Raw genomic sequence first — 13,933 nt, 5'->3', positions numbered from 1 at the left:
GAAACTTTCCGGCAGCCCGGCAGCAGGCAGGGCCGGAGCTGAGCGCGGCCGAGCCCCCGCACCCTCCGCCCGCCCCATGGCTTTATAAAGGGCTGCTCCCCGGGGGGGGCTGCCGGGGGGGCTGAGCGCCTGCTCTGCGCTTCTAGATAGAGCTTGGATTTTTTTTTATTATTATTATTTTTTTTTTTAATTTTTTTTTTTATCCCCCTCGAGCTGTCCCGAGCTGGTGCCCCGTTTTTCTGGGGAGCATGGATACGCACACGCGGTGGAAAAGGCGCAGTTGGATACGGAGCTGCTCGGTGCCCGCCGCGCTGGTGCTGTTGGGTGCCCTGTCCCTCGGCCGGGCAGGTAAGGGGGGGTCCCCGAGCCCCCCCCCCCCAAACCGCGTGGGGAGATGCTTGCGGGGTCGTGGGGGAGTGGGCGAGGGGGGCTTTGGTGCGGGGCAAAACTCTCGGCTTTGCTTCCTCCTGTGCATTCCAGCAAAAAAAAAAAAAAAAAAAAAAAAAAAGGAGGAAAAAAAAAAAGAAGGAAAAACCACCCAACAAAACCCACCCAACCTCCTTTAGCTGCCCGAGTCTCTGAATGCCATTTGTCAGGGGGCCCGTAAAAGGGGAAAAAAACCTTAATTCTTTATTCGCCTTTCTTGGAGCAAGAGCTGCTTCTTTGCCGGGCTGCTTTTTCCGGAGGAAAAGTCGGGGATGAGTTTCTGGAGGCTCTGGTTCTTTAGATATGGCTGTGGGATATGTATGTGAATGTATATTTAGTCCACTCGAAACCTCCGGGCTTGCGTAGTTCCTCCTCCTTGAGGAGCAGAAAGTTTTTTGTCCCGCAGGAATCTGCTCTCTCTCAGCACATCAAAGCTCGGGACACAAAAGCTTTGGAGCTGCTCGGGGGACCTCAAAGCTCGCTACCCCCTCGCCAACCCCAATCCTGCAGGGTTTCTCCCTAAAACTGGGGCTGCCGAGTGCAGCAAGAGGAAACTCTGAAGTTCCAGATGTGCAGCAGCACAGAAAACCACTGGAATGTCTCTTTTCTTTTTTTTTTTTTTTCCCCCTCCCATAATCGTGCAGAAGAGGGACTAAACACGCTCCTGTTTCCCTGCGGGGTTGTGCAGTTTGTTTCCAGAGCTCTGCTTCCCCAAATGTCCGCCTTCCCCGGCTGGGCTGGGAAATGCCACAGCCCAGGGAGACTTACGGGGCTGCTGGAAAAGTTTTCCTGGGTGTTGGCAGAGCGTTTTCCCAGTTCGCAGTGGACACTTGGAGGCACCGGCGCTCCCGAGCTCTGTTTGTGTTGGATTTCGGGAGAGCCATTGCGGAGCAGGATTTGTTGGCAGGGCTGAGTTTTGAAATCCGAAAAAGTTAAACTCGAGTTCTTCAGGGTAACTTGAGAACCCGAGAAGTGCCCTGAAGAGCTGGGCTGTCTGCGATTCAGCTTCCCTGCCCGAGTTTTGTGTTCTCCGGGTGGTTTTTTCCCCTGGGAAGCGCTGGCAGCGGGGTGTGCAGGGCTGGTTTGAGTGTCACCGGGACAAGCACCGGCGGGGTTCTGTGTGTAAAGCAGCGGCGTTGGGAATTATTTTCGTTTCTGGGCTCTTCAAATGACCTTAAGGAAGAAGAGGTGGGCGTTGGAGGAATGCTCCCATTAAGGCTTTGCTTGTGGAGGCTGAGCAGGGTGGAAAAGCAGGGGCTGCTCAATGAATAAAATGTCTCGAGCAGGGAAAGTTCGGGGCAGTGGGAGATCCCAGAGTTGGTGCTGCAGAGGAATTGGGCTCTTGGAGCCGTTTTCCAGCTGGCAGAGCACTGGAATGACACCAGCTCCTCTTGTCAGGCTGCTGCTCGGGTGCTTTGTATCAGCTGAAAATTGAATTATCACCAGACCGCTCTGTTTCAAAGGGAAAACAACAAATTTCCCTCTCGCTTTAGCCTGTGCTGACGCTTTAACGCTTCCAGAGCATCCTCAGGCATTTCCCTGTCTGTGTTTATCCTTCACACAGCTCCCAAACTCCTCTGTAGAGTTACCAGGTAACTTTGGAGAAAGCTTTTGGGGGCAGCTGCCCGAGCAGAGGGATGGCTGGGAGCTTTTGTGGGGCCAGTGTGCAGCTCTGAGGAATGACTCTTGTGGTGAAAGGCTTTGAGTTTTCCTAATGAGCCGCCTAATAGGACATCAAATAATTTAGATGAGGGAGGAGTCAGTTGGGGCTGCTGATGGCATTGACTAATGCTCTTTATGGCTTTTTTTTTTTTTTTTTTAATTTTTCCACGTTGTCTTTGGGGTTTTTTTTTCAGCTCAGAGCGTGTTTTAGTTTCACGATAGTTGGTTTCTCTGTGTGGAGCAGTAAAACTTCCCTGCAATCTGAGGGATGGCATCTGGCACAGAGGATTTCCAGCAAAAAACCAGGGAAGTAACAATGTCAAAGGCAACACGAACTGAGCTGCCTCCCACCACTGCCCATCCAGCTCAGATTTTCCCGTATTTGCACAGATGATGTCACACTAAAATCTAACCCACAGACAAAGTTGGAGCCCGTCTCTGCTTTTACAAATCCCTATAAAAACCGAATCGGGTTTCTGGGTGAAACTTTTTGGATGCAGCAGTTTCCTTTAGTGGCAGAGTGTAATGAGGATCCGTGGCACAGCCTTTAAAACAAAAACGCTGGAAATTATGCAGTATCCTGTTACCAGCTGTTGCTTCTCCCCTTGGCTCTTCCCCAGTCACCTAAATGAGCTAAAAAAAACCCAAAACCAAACCAACTTTATCCAGCCAGTTAAAACCAGTTTTTTTTAAAAACACTTTGCCAATCAAAAGTGTTACTATTGTTTTACAAGAAGAAATCTGACTTTATAAGTCTGGAATTGATGGCAGGTCTGATTTTCCCCTGTAAAACCTGGATTATGCTGTCAGTGCACCGCCAGATTGGAATGGGAATTTGGAAGTTTAGAGCACCCAGCTGTGGGACATGCCCTGGCCAGGGGACAGCAGAGGTCTGGTGCTGGTCTTCCAGGGAGCAGGAGGAAAGCTCTGTGCTGAGCATTCCCTGATTCCAGGCTCGTGAGGAGGAGCTGATTCCATCAGCTCCCTCCAAAGCTCTAATTTGGGAATGGGATGGATCCCATTTCATCTTTTTGGGGTAGCACTGCTGGGGAGTCACTGATTTGTGGTGTTCACAGAGGGACAGCAGAGAGGACTCACCTGGCTCTGACCAAAACATGTTTTTAATGACAAGTTTAATTAAAAAAAAAGGTGTCTTGGTGTTGCTTGTAGAGCTTACAAATGTTGTCTGCCCTAGAAGAAATCAGGAGGGGCTGGAAAGGGGTTGTGAATCCTTATTTGAAATGGGTGCTGTCCCTGCCCCTTAGGATTTGGAATTGGAGATGGATTTTTCAGGTTGATTCCTTTTTGAAATAGTAAATCTCATGGTGAACTGAGGGTGGTAGCACTGCAGGGGTTGTGCTGATATCTCTCAGAACTGGAGGGTGACTCAAACATCTGCTCTCCCAGCTCTGTGGGATGCTGCTGTGCAGGTGGGACCCTGATTTACCTGGGGGTGCCCAGGGGTGTTAATTCGGGTTCCTCTTCCCTGTGTGTGGCTGCAGCAAGTGGTCAGCACAGAATCCCCGAGGCTGGAGAAGACCTCCAGGTTGGAGTTCAGCCTTTGAACACCACCCAGTTAAAGCCCAGCAAATCACAGCTTTATTCAGAAGGGGATTTTCTATTTTATTTATTTTGTTGCTGTCCCAGAGGCCCTGAGTGGCTCAGAGATGTCCCCACCAGCCTGGGCAGCACGTGCCTGGCTGCTTTTCCCCTGCCCCTGAGGCTGTGGTCAGTTCCTGCTGCTGTCTGTCCATCTGAGTCCCCATTTCCCTGCCTGTCCCCAGGATCTGCATTGTCACACCTGCTTTGGGTTAGAGTTGATCTCTGAGATGAGGCTGGGGAGCAGGAGGAATTGCTCTGGAACATGCCCAGCGTGAAGTGCCATTTATAGATGTTTTGAGTTCTGTCTGGACTTCAGGAATAATCTGGGAGCGCTTTCCAGGAAAGCGTTCTTTGCTCCGAGGGGTTTATCTGCTGGGGAGTTAAAACTGGCCTTTAATTCTTTCAGTCATTGCTTTTAGTCTCATGTCCTGATCCCTGCACCTGCTCCCTCTGGATGTGGGTGCTGGGGATGCCCTTCCCGAAGTGGGCGTGGATGGATGCTGGTCCCTGTGTAAACGTGGAAGTCTGCACTTGGGAAAACTGCAGGGAGCAAGGAGCTGGGAATGCTTTCACAGGAGCTTAGGGGCTTTCTGGCCCCATCCAGCCCGGCCTGGGGCACTTCCAGGGTTCCAGAGGCAGCCACAGCTTCTCTGAGCACCCTGTGCCGGGGCCTCACACCCTCACAGGGGAGGAATTTCTTCCCAATATCCACTCTAAGCCTACCTTCTGTCCATTTAAAGCCATTCCCCCTCATCCAGAGCCCCTCACGAATTTTCTTGTGGACACTTGAAGGGGCTCTGAGGTCTTCCCAGGCTCTTTGGGAAGAGCAGTTCCATTTGGATCTGGTGCTCTGCTGTCATGGGAGTTTACTCCGGAGTGCAGCAGCCCCTAGGACAGGGGAAATCCCTGCTGTGTTACCAGGATGAGTTTGGCATTTCACCCCCTCTGTCCATACCTGCCCACGTCTCCTCTTGCCTGGTGAGTTCAGCTGGAGTTTGATCCTTGGGATGCAGCCGTTGTTGTATAAAATGGATGATTTTGCAAAGGTATAAAATATTATTGGGGTCCTCTGGAAAACACAACACCCAGATTTTGGTAAATGGCAAGTGCTGGTTAAAGTGAGAAGAATTCTCTGGGAAACCAACCAGGATTACACCCCAAAACACACCTGAGGCTTTTTTCATGCGGGGGAAGAGTTCTCCCACTCTGTTCCACGCTTTTATCCGGTGCAGACTTCCCATCACATATTTAGGACTCTGCTGTGTGTCTCTGATATTGCTGCTGTTCAGGATATTTTGGGAATGCTGAGGCCCTGAACAGTCAGCTGCTGGAATTGGGTCAGATCTGAGCTGCAGTATTGGTCCCACAGAAAAATCAGTGCACATCCCTCCTGGAGTTCAGGGTGATCTTCCTGTGTAAATTCTTGCATTTTCGCCTCTGTTTTGGGTGCAATGGGTCCGTTCTCTTGGATATATGGCAAGGCTGGTTGATAGAAGCAGTACTGGCATGGTGTGGGAGATGTTGTTCCCCCAAAAAAGGGGATTCCCCTTGGATCAGCAGCCCAGGGGGGGCTGATGCCATCAAAGGCATCTCCTGTGCTTCCATCCTTCCTTCCAGGCTCTGGTTCTGCTGAGGTTTGGGGACTTCTCGATGCAAAATCCAACTTTCAGACCTTTAGTATAATTTTTTTTTTCTCCATCCTGGTGCTGCCTTTACCTTCTGTTCTTCCAGCTGTTGTTTATCCAGGCAGTGAATTCCCTTTCCTTTGCCTTCCTCTCTTCTTTGGGAGCAGTTTCTTCACTTCCACCCTGGCCTTTATATCAAATATTTTTCTCTTCCCACTAAATCTGATGTGATAGGGAATGAATTTTCAGTCCTTAAAAATACAATAAAACCTTTGTGTGAAACAAAGCAACACCGAGGATGGGAAGAATGAGCAAAACCAGGAGAACAAAAAAATGAAATAAAATAAAAAGGTTGAGACATGAAAGAATGGAAACATTTTGTTGAAATCTTAATGTTATATGGAAAAAATTGGGTTGGCAACGTGGTATAATTAACCACTGGTTGCTGTTGGCAAGTCCCAAGGCTCTTGAAATTCAGCCTAGCACTGACTGAAGCATCCAAATGATGTCGTGGTTTCTCTGTGGACGTGTCTGGAAAATCTGTGGAACTAAAATAAATAAATGAAGGAACTACACAAAAGGCATTTTTGAGGTCGGTTGCTCCAAGTCTGGGCTCTTTTTTTTTGTTGTTGTTTCTTTCCAGAAGCCAAGAGGATTCTTAACATCATCTGGAAGCTTTCACAATGATGAGATGTCATTTTTTTAGAGGAGGAAAATGGTATTAATGTATTTACAATAGAGTTTTTCTTCAAGTTTGTGTAAGAAGCCTGAGAGAAAAATGGCATTTGTGAGGTTGAGTGAGTAGAGAAGCTGCATCAGGGCTCATTCCTAACCTCTGCTGTGGATTTTCTCCCAACCCTCAGGCAATTCCCTGGATTTCCCATGTCCAGGGGGCTGATCCTGCATCCCTGTGTGGAAGCTGACATTGAGGTGCTGCTTTAACAAGATTTTATTGCTGATGTGCCAATAAAATCTGAGTTCTCAGAGTTCCAAGAGTCTCCTTCCATCCCTGTGCCTCAGGTTGTGTTGCTGATTGATTCTTTCTACTTTAAAATTCTTTTCTTCCTTGGGATATTTTTTTTCCTGTTGGGCCACACCAGTGCCCTTCACACCGCAAATCCAGGAGTTTCTTTGGATTTTGGCTGGAGATTTGGACAGGTTTTTTACAGATTATACCAAGACTACTGTGCTGTTATATTGGCTGGTCTCAGAATCCTTTGGATTCGATCTAAAAAGGAAATTTGGAGCAGAAGATCTCTTGGGCAGCCACAGAAATGGCAGCTTACTGGGCAAAAAGCCCTTTTTGGGGTGCAAATGGGAATGGGATGTGCTGGCTGGTGAGGCACTGGGGTTTTGGGGGCTGAGCTGCTGCCACCTGCCCTGGGGTGGTGACATCCAGCTGTTGTCCCCACACAAAAAGGAATTCCAGTGTTTTGCTGAGGGCTCTGCCATGGGCTGAGTGCATCCATCCCTGGGAGTGAGGTTGGATTTCCGGGGAAGTCTCCCATGCTCTGCTGTTCTGGAGTCACTGGGAAAAAGTTTAAAGGCCAAAGCTTAATTTTGCTGTGCTCAGAGCTGGTTTTGCTCTGGTCTGGGTGTCATCAAAGGAGCAGGACACCCTGTTTCCCTAAAAAGGGATGGGATGGATGTTTGGGGGGGCCTCTTGTTCTCCTTCAGCTCAATGAACACCGGAATTATCTTACCTTAAATTTATTATATACATTTATTATTGAATTTATTTATTACAAATATTATTAATACACATTTACCTAAACTCAGCTAAGTCTCCCTGTCAGCTCGGGGTGCCATCCCTGCCTGGATCCAGCTGTGCAGCTGCAGCCAGGGCCATGTGAATTCTTTCAGAATAAATAAAGCCAAAAGTGTTTCCTGGGCTCAGCTTTTCAGCAAACTCCTTCAAATCTTTTTCTTTGCTTTTTTTTTCTGCTCTCACATGCAAAGAAGGGGAGTTTGCAGTGCTCAGGAAGGAGCTGAGTGGGAAAGGAGAGGTCACTGAGGGGTCTGCTGGAGTCAGATTTAGGGACCAGATTTCGTGTTTCTCGTGCCTGTCAGCTGGAGCTGCTGCTTTTGAGTAAGGGAATTCAGGAAGGAGCCGCGCTCTGCCTGAGCTCGTGAGCCTGGCTGGCCTCTCCTCCTCTGCTTTTCCTCCCTCCACCCCCTTTTTTGTTTCCAAGACAATACTGGAGTAAGAATTCACTGCAGCTGAATTCCTGGAGATGACACTGCCAGTTTCCCAGGATCTCTCCTCCTCCTGCAGTGTTTTACACAGGGATTTTTGCTGCCTCTCAAATACGAATTTTTAGCTCTCAAATACGAATTAAGCAGTGAGTTTGCATGATTTTGTTTTAATTTTTTTCCTCCTGGATGTGCTGGAATGAGATACCTACTCTGTGTGCTCTTGTCTGCTGCAGGGGAGAGATCTGCTCCGGGGGCTGCAGTTCACCAGCTGAATAATGAAAGCATTGTTTGGGTGCCCTTATTTCCAGCTTGCACCATTAAAAGTGAATGGAAAGGTCAAGGAGATGAGTCACAGTGAACACAAGTGTCATTCTGCTCAGGAGAAACGGGGAAAAAGGAGCTTCCCAGCGAGGTGCTTCAGCTGGTGCCAGGCTGCTCTGGTTTGCTGGACTCGCAGGGAGTTTCAAGAGGAAATCTTGGCTGGGATCTGCTGGAGTGTTCAAGCACCTAAAAAACCCAGCGAGGGGCTGGAGCTGGGCTGGGCAGCTGGAGTTGCAGTGAGATCTGGCTGGAAAATCCGGGTGATGCTCTGGAAGAGTTGGGCTCTGTGCTGGTGGCTTGGAAAACGCAGAGGTGGAGTGGGGAGGGTTGGTAGCTCTTGTTCTACAGCCACTGGCAGCCAGAAGGAAACAATTCCTCCAAAATCCATGTGGAAATTCCTAATGCTCAACCAGAATCACCTTTCCTCTGCTTTTACAGTGAGGGTGGGGTGAGGGGGCTCTCAGGGGACAGTGTCGTGGAGAGGGACTTGGGACAAGGACACAGGGAGAGGGCAAGGAAGTGCCAGAGGGCAGGACTGGATGGGAGAACGGGAAGGAATCCTTCCCTGTGAGGGTGGGCAGGCCCTGGCACAGAGTGCTCAGAGAAGCTGTGGCTGCCCCTGCATCCCTGGAAGTGTCCAAGGCCAGGCTGGAACAACCTGGGATAGTGGAAAGTGTCCCTGGATGAGCTTTAAGGTTCCTCCCAACCCAAACCATTGTGCAATTCCATGATTATCCCTGAAATTCTGGTGAGCAAGTGGGTGCACTCGGAGCAGTGGGGTCCCCCCCTGTCCCTGCACCATCCCAGGGAAGGGTTGGAGCAGTGGCACCCCTGGATCTGACGGTACCTGGAGCTGAGCGTGGCCCCGTGCCCTGCCCGGCCCCTTGCAAATGCCCACTTGTAAATGAAGCTTTTTTAATTTCCTGCCCAAAGCCCGATCCAAGAAGCCCCAGGTGGCTGGGGAAGCACTGGCAGAGCCCTGGGAAGGGGAGTGTGGCTCGTGGGCTGCACGTGTGGAAGGGCCGGGGAGCCGGGGGGGCTGTGCCAAGTGGGTGGGATGGGATGGGGACCTGGCCAGAGCTTTTCCCTTTAATTGCTGCTGTAATTGCCCTGGAACAGCAGCAGTGGCCAAGGCACAGAAGGAGTTCAGGGCTTGTTAATGCTTTTTTAATAGGGTGGAGTTGAAGTGCTGGGCTCCTGTACCTGTGGGTTTCCTTTTTCATGCCCTCTGCTGGGCTTATCAGTTTGGCTCATTGCTTTTCCCTGTCCTGGCAAGGAAGCAGCCCCGGTGCATCTGGGATCGTGCTGTGCTGCCACAGCCCTCCCTGCATATTGTCCAGCACTCCTTTGGGGTTTTGGCAGTGTTTGAACCCTGAAAGTGCAGACGAATCTTGAAATTTTTGATTTCTAGCCATTGGATTTTTCAGTTCTGAAGTCACTCTGCTGGTGTAAAATAGATATTCCTCTGAAAAAGAGCTAAACTTCAGGATCCTCATTTATTCTGCACACTCAAAGTGCACCTTCAGTGGAAAACCAGAGGCAACCCTTTTTCTCGTCCCTCTAATCAGAGCTAATTTCCATAAACAACTTTGCAAATGAATTTGCCAGTTCGGCTTTGATCCGAGGTGGCCAAAAATTCTGCCGGAATTCCAGTGGATATCAAATGTCTGGGAACTGGGACTCGTTTGCTGGTGATGCAATAGGACCATGGAATGGTTTGGGCTGGGAGGGTGATGGGTGTGGTGCTGGCTGAGGGCTGGAGCTGATTTTGGGGGGGCTGTGCCTGGTTGTGGGGTGTAACATTGGGATAATAACCTTTGTGCTGGTATCCTATGGAAATTTAGGATTTCTGCAGAGGGATGAGGGGGTGGGAGGAGTGTTTGGCTGCTGACAGGCACGGAGAGGTGTGGGACAGCAGAGCTGACTGAGGGCAGGAGCTGATTTTGGGGGGGCTGTGCCTGGTTGTGGGATGAAAATTTGGGGTTATAACCTCTGTGCTAGTATCCCATGGAAGTTTAGGATTTGTGCAGAGGGATGGGGGGGGGGGAGTTTGGCGTCTGACTGGCAGGGAGATGGTGGGAGCAGAGCTGGGGTGTGATTCCATGGGAGAAACCTTGAGGCAGGGCAAGAGCCTCCCTGGAAATGCCCCTTGGAGGGTTTCCCCTGGAAAATACGGGGCTGTCCATGCCTCAAATACAGCATCTGCTGCCTGAGGGCTGCTCAGAGGAAAGCTGTGGATTCCTTGAAGGATCAGCACTGCTCGCCCCAGGTGCCAAGCGCTCATCCTGATGTTTTCCTCATTCCCGCTGCGGGTCCTGCCTGGTGTGACAGGGAGAGCAGGTCCCTGAGAGTCCCCCCGTGGTGTCTGTGCTCCAGGAGAGCCACCAGGGTGGGAGGGGGAAGCGGGTTTATCCCTCTGGCACTCGGGATCCGATCGGAAAACTGCGAGGAATGTTCTCTCACCAGGGCTTGCCGGGCTCGGGAGAGGCGCATTATCACGTCCTGTGCACTCGGGGGGAGAGAGTCCCTCACTCTGCCTCTCTCAAATGTTTAAATTAAAACAAGCTGTCTTTTCTGTAACTCTTGGATGCTTTCCCTGCTGACCTCAGGAGCTGGGATGGGAGGAGGAGCCAACAGACCCGAACTGGCTCCGGCTTTTTTATTTCCCCCCCTTCAAATCCCGGATCCCTGCAGGATGCAGAGCGGCGAAACAATGAGGGCCATATCTGCTCTGGAAACATCCATTTTTCCCAGCTCTGTAATTAGGGAGCTGTATCAGGGAGCTGTGGGGGCTGCTGTCTGCGAGGCTGGGAGGGAGCAGGCACACGCTTTTCCAACCACAGACATTCCCACAGCAGGGGCTGACTGGGAAAGGCTGGGAAGGATCAGCCTCTCACCCCTAAAATGGGAGAGCAAAGCCAAGCTGCTCCAGAGCCTTTGAGCCATTCTCAAAGATGCTGGATGCGGCACTTCCCAGATTCCCAAGGCAGCCGTGCACTCTGTGCTGGGAATTCTGCTCCAAAGGCTTGGACTCGATGATCCTTAAGATCTGGTCCAACTTCAGTGACTCTAAAAGTCATCCCTGTGCACGGGCCAGGGTTCTGCTCTGACCCTCTGAGGCTCAGGCTGAGTTTTGTCCTGGCCCAGGGTCCTGTGGCTGGGCAGAAATGGGATTTTTTTGGCTCCTTGGCTGTGCCTCAGGCTCTTGCAGCACTGCCCTGGTGCAGGAGCCGTCTACGTGGAGCTGTGGGTGGATCCAGGGCCGGGAGCAGCCTCTGTTGATTTTGGGAATTTGGGCAGGGAAGTAGCACGGCATCATCGCTCCCAAATTACAACACTTCCCTTCATCTCTTCCTGCTGCTGTTCTTGATGTGCTGCCTCTGCTGCCCACAGGAGTTTTTGGGAGTTTTTCCAGCAATTTACAGTCCTGGGTGGGATTCAGGGCAGGAAAAGGCAGTGGGATTTCTTATGGCAATGAGGACTAGGCAGGGATAACTGATGCAGATTTTTGCTATGAAACAGGAACCAGAGCCAAACCCAGAGCTTGGTTTGGGTGTGGAAATACCCATAAAGAACTCTGGGTTCCTCAAAGGGACTTCACAATCCACACCAATAAACCCCGAGATGCTCTGAGACAGAGTCAGAGCGCGAGTTAAAGATGTTCTGCACCCTGAGGGGCACTGAGAGCCCAGCAGTGCTTCCCTGCCTGCAGCTCCTTTCTCCAAAGCCTTGGCCAGACAAACCGGGGCCCTCCTTGCCCTGGGGACGCCGATCCCAAATAATGAACAGCCGTGCTGCTAAAAGGAGCACGATCCCTGCGAGCCTGGAAATAGCTGAGCCTCTGCTGCTGGAGCAGAGCTGCCCCATTTTTGTGGCCTGGGATGAAGCTTTTTATGGATTAAGCTGAAACATCTGCCTTTGGGGGAGTGAAATCTGCCCCGTTCTTTGCTTCAGGGGTGGGATTTGGGGCCTGCCCCCGTGGGGCCTTGTGGGGTCAGGTTGGTGATTTTTCTGATGGTGGCAAAATGCCCAAACTCAGTTTTATTCAATGAAAAGGCTAAAAATAGATGGTGGGGATGAGAGGGAGCTTCTGTGAAACTGAACTGGGTTCTCTGGTGCTGAGTACCAAAAGTGCCCCAGAAATACATTTCGGGGGAGCTTTCCACACTTTCCTTCCAGTTTTATTGAGCCAGGAATGGCAGAGGAGGGAGTGTGGTGCAGGCAGGTAGGTCAGGCCTGTGCAGGGTCAGTTGACACAGGATTAAGTGTGAAAAATTATTTTGGGAAGTCAGGCCTAGTTGGGAATAATCACTGGGGAGCCCTGGAGGTGAAATTACCTGTAAAGGCTCCCAGAGCGGAGGGAAGGGCTGGATGTGAGGCAGGAGCTGCTCTTGAGCTGAATTTGACCTGTAATACCCTGGGTTTTATATAGAATTATTCTATCATTTGTGCATGGCAGTGATGGGCTTACAGCTGGATCTTTTTTCCATCCATGTCCTGGTGGGTTTGGGCAGGAATGGGCAGGAGAAGGGACCAGGATGGGAAAGGGCAGAGTCCTTCCCAGACTCTCACAGGTCAGAGTCCTGCATGCAGCCGATGTTGTGTTTTTCGGGGATGATTTCTCCCTTCTCCTTGCTCTGGAATTATCTCTCAGCCTGCTCATGAAGGGATCACTCTGAGTGCCCTGTCTGCATTTTAAGGACAAAATTTCTTTTCCTGTAGCCATGGAAAGTGTCTCTTCTGTCTGAGCTAGGAATGAGGCCACGGAAAATGTGCTTGGATCACTTTTAAGCTGTTGGTATCCCCCAGTACCAGGTTGTTCATATATTGCTTATTTAGCGACGAGGAGGACCTCAAAATGCTCCATGTAGCAATCAATCTTCCTAATTCTAAAACAGAGGATAAAATACACTGAGAACTCAGCATTTGCCATGTCTCCAGCTTCCCAAGTACTTTCTTCCCTCATTTCTCTCCTTTCACTGTAGCTCATCCATGTGCTGAGTGATGCTGGGCCATGCTTGGCTGCAGGGGTCGATGCCTGCAGGTGTCATTTCCCTTCCCCTCCACCAACCACGACTTCCCCCCGTTCCCAAATGATTGCAAGTGTCAGCCTGCGCTTTCCCAGAGGCTGGAAGCGTGTTCCTTCCCTCAGTTATCCCCAATGCCAAACCCGGTGGGATGAGTGCCTCCCAGAGCTGAAGTGACAGAGGGATTCTTGTCTCAGTTTCACCACAACCCCGAGCAGGAGCTGAAAGGCAGCTCCAAAAGTGTGATCCCAAGCAGGGGAAGGATTGGGATTTGCAGCAGGATGGACCAGCTGTTAACGGGGAAAAATTTGGGCTTGGTAGGGAGGGAATGGCTGTGAGGGAAGGATGGATTGGGGAATCAAAGGTGAGTTTTGTCTTGGATTTCTTCCCAGCTGTGCATGGCAGCTTCCCTGGGAAGGGCCTTGCAGTTCTCCTGCTTGTTCCCTGATATCCCAGCAGTTCTGTATCCACCCTGAATCCTTTGCCCTTCCTTGTCTCTAAGGAAATGATGTTGTGGGGCTTTTTATTTATGCTAATGTCCTGATAAATCCTCAGGCTCTTCGGGGATAGGAATCACCCCAAAAAAGCTTGGACCAGGTGATCTTTGAACCTGATATTCCATAATTCTGTGATAATAATTCCTTAATTGCAGAAGCTGGGCAGGGTTGTGGAGAAGCTGCTCTGGTCAGAAGCTGGCAAAACTTCAGGGATTAATGCTAGATTTGGGTGCCCAAGTTGGGGCAGGACTGAACTTCAGCTTAAACAGCTCTGAAGGAAAGCTCTGAGTTCTTGGCACACCTGGAATTTGGGGTGGGTGAGTCTCCTGTGGCAATGGAAGCAGTCACAGAGAATTCCCATGTTTCAGTCCTGATTCTGGGAATTCTGCAGAGCTCCAGGGAGTTGCCTGGCATTTAGTGCAGCTCCTGGGTGAGAGGCAGAGCGGCTTCCTAGGAACAATAACCCTGCCTGTGCTTCAGCGTGTTTATTTTGCACCCTGCCTTTTGCTTCATTCCATGTCCTTGGAAGGGCTTTTCTGGAGAATTCCTTCCAATGATCCCTTGCATTTCTCAGACA

The 13,933-nt window shown here is 50.5% G+C and overlaps 1 protein-coding gene across 2 annotated transcripts in view; it reads left to right on the top strand.

Annotated features, from left to right (window-relative positions):
- Positions 1 to 248: 248 nt before the first annotated feature.
- Positions 249 to 13,933, top strand: part of COL5A1 (collagen type V alpha 1 chain) — a gene marked incomplete at both ends in the record, with an annotated part of 130,685 nt that continues 117,000 nt past the window's right edge. For both annotated transcript variants that reach the window (XM_082295263.1, XM_082295262.1), the window contains one exon: positions 249 to 348. In XM_082295263.1, the coding sequence (XP_082151389.1) occupies positions 249 to 348 (100 nt within the window). The remainder of the gene's footprint in view (positions 349 to 13,933) is intronic.

Source organism: Coloeus monedula (assembly GCF_965178545.1).
Source record: "Coloeus monedula genome assembly, chromosome: 21".
Taxonomy (NCBI): domain Eukaryota; kingdom Metazoa; phylum Chordata; class Aves; order Passeriformes; family Corvidae; genus Coloeus; species Coloeus monedula.
Note: the sequence above shows the minus strand (reverse complement) of the source record. Positions and strands in the feature narration are given on the sequence as shown.